Source organism: Bidens hawaiensis, unplaced genomic scaffold, assembly GCF_021521415.1.
Source record: "Bidens hawaiensis isolate Kalapana, Puna unplaced genomic scaffold, B.hawaiensis_p1.1 tig00016259_1, whole genome shotgun sequence".
Lineage (NCBI taxonomy): Eukaryota > Viridiplantae > Streptophyta > Magnoliopsida > Asterales > Asteraceae > Bidens > Bidens hawaiensis.
Window position 1 is genome coordinate 68,657 of NW_027492482.1, and position 1,682 is coordinate 70,338.

At 30.9% G+C, this 1,682-nt stretch overlaps 1 protein-coding gene across 1 annotated transcript; it reads right to left on the bottom strand.

The window, feature by feature from the left end:
* Positions 1-780: 780 nt before the first annotated feature.
* LOC143551058 (uncharacterized) lies at positions 781-1,394 on the bottom strand. The gene is made up of 2 exons (XM_077041580.1): positions 1,130-1,394; positions 781-1,037 (listed from the first exon to the last, which is right to left on the bottom strand). Exons 1-2 carry the CDS (start codon positions 1,392-1,394, stop codon positions 781-783), a joined length of 522 nt encoding a protein of 173 aa, XP_076897695.1.
* Positions 1,395-1,682: the final 288 nt, after the last annotated feature.

Here is a 1,682-nt window from a genome sequence, read left to right on the forward strand (position 1 = left end):
GAACACACATCTAATTAACCTACATGTTTAGACTTTAGACATCCTGACAATTTGTAAATGTATATTAAGTGGGTTAGTGGATTGTGATAACTTAAATAAACATGTTGGCAACTACATGGGTGTTAGTTAAATATGTTAAAGAGAACATGTAGTTTATTAAAGGCTTTGTCCATTCAACATCCTTTTTACTATTCAACACCCTTTTTATATATAATTTCTTTTTTGCACACATTTTCTCTAAAATCCTTGTGGGTGTACGAATAGCCGTTTCCTTATTAAAACAGTTGCCAGACTGAGGGTTGTATTTGTAGTACTTTGATCACAAATAACTGAATAAGAATATTAGATCTTGTAGATGATAAGAAATAAAGTTAACAAGTAAAAAATAGTAAAAAAAAAAAAGTGAATATTTTAAAATTTTAATATAACATGGGTAACTTTTAAGTTCATAGATATTTACACAATTACAACATACTAAAAATAAAATTTGGTTATTTTAACATATCAAAATTTTAATTGTGTGTTTGTTACAACAAACTAAAAATAAAGGTTATTTTAACATATCAAAATTAAAAGATATAAAAATGACTATAAAACATAAGACATTCATTACAACTCCCATGGCTTATAACTACATGTAGAATCGTTAAAATAACACACAAAAACAATCCATATATATTTTTATTATTTTTATAAATCTTAAACCCAAAACAAAAACAATTATTCATTACTGATATATAGACTAGATCAAAGTTTCAAACTGAACAATAAGAGGTCTACTTAGAACCAACGAAACGATGGCATCACGAAAAATTTCATTCCAGACTGACAGTGAAAACCGTTGCTTTCTCCACAAGCAAAGTAATACGGCTTCCATTTGTTGAGAACAAACTCAAACCCATCTCCTCCACCTTGTGACGTGTTAGCAATGCGTTTCGCCCATCTTAAGTCACATCTCAAAAACGTCCATAGATTTGGAAACAAGTACACACTATGTGGATGTATATTTGTATCGCTAGGTGGGTCGAATTTGAACACTACATGATCATAAAATATAGCGTTAAATCACGAATAATAACATGTATATTTTAGCAATTATAAGTATCAATAAAACCATAGAGATACATACCAAGTGTGTCATTGAAAAAGAAAGGAGCATTTGTCCTAGCCCATTCGGTATAATTGAAACCAAAACGCCAATTATCAGATCCACCGATAATAATCCGTCTGGAACCCTGAATCGGTTTTGGGTGTCTAAATGGCTCATTAGTGTAGTTAAAATCGAATTTCCAATTCTGTGGGCCCTTTGGGAAGTTCGGGTTGCTTGTCCCCAATGCGAATAGGGTAACAATTACGGCTATCAAAATTAGCGATTTCTTGCATATCAAAGCCATTTTAATTCGCTTTGAGCTTTCTCAAATGGAAGAAAAGGGCTTGAATACAATGAGAATTAGCTTGGTTGGTGATTTTTGAAGTTTAGAAATATGTGTTTATATAGAGGTTAATCAAGAGAAGACTTAAACTAACAAATGGAAATTAGCCTAATACTTGCTTAGTTGGTTGGTGTATTGTTGAAAACTTGTGGACCTTTTATATTTCTTGTGTTCTTATTTGTTGCAGCAAATACACAATATATCATAGTGGAAGTATATTGACTTATTGAGTATCTCTATATTTGTATT

Excerpts from the sequence above, each read along its gene's own strand:
- LOC143551058 (XM_077041580.1), bottom strand. The coding sequence starts at position 1,394 with ATGGCTTTGATATGCAAGAAATCGCTAATTTTGATAGCCGTAATTGTT. Across the intron at positions 1,038-1,129 it reads CTTTTTCAATGACACACTTG|TGTTCAAATTCGACCCACCT; the intron begins GTATGTATCTCT and ends ATGATCATGTAG.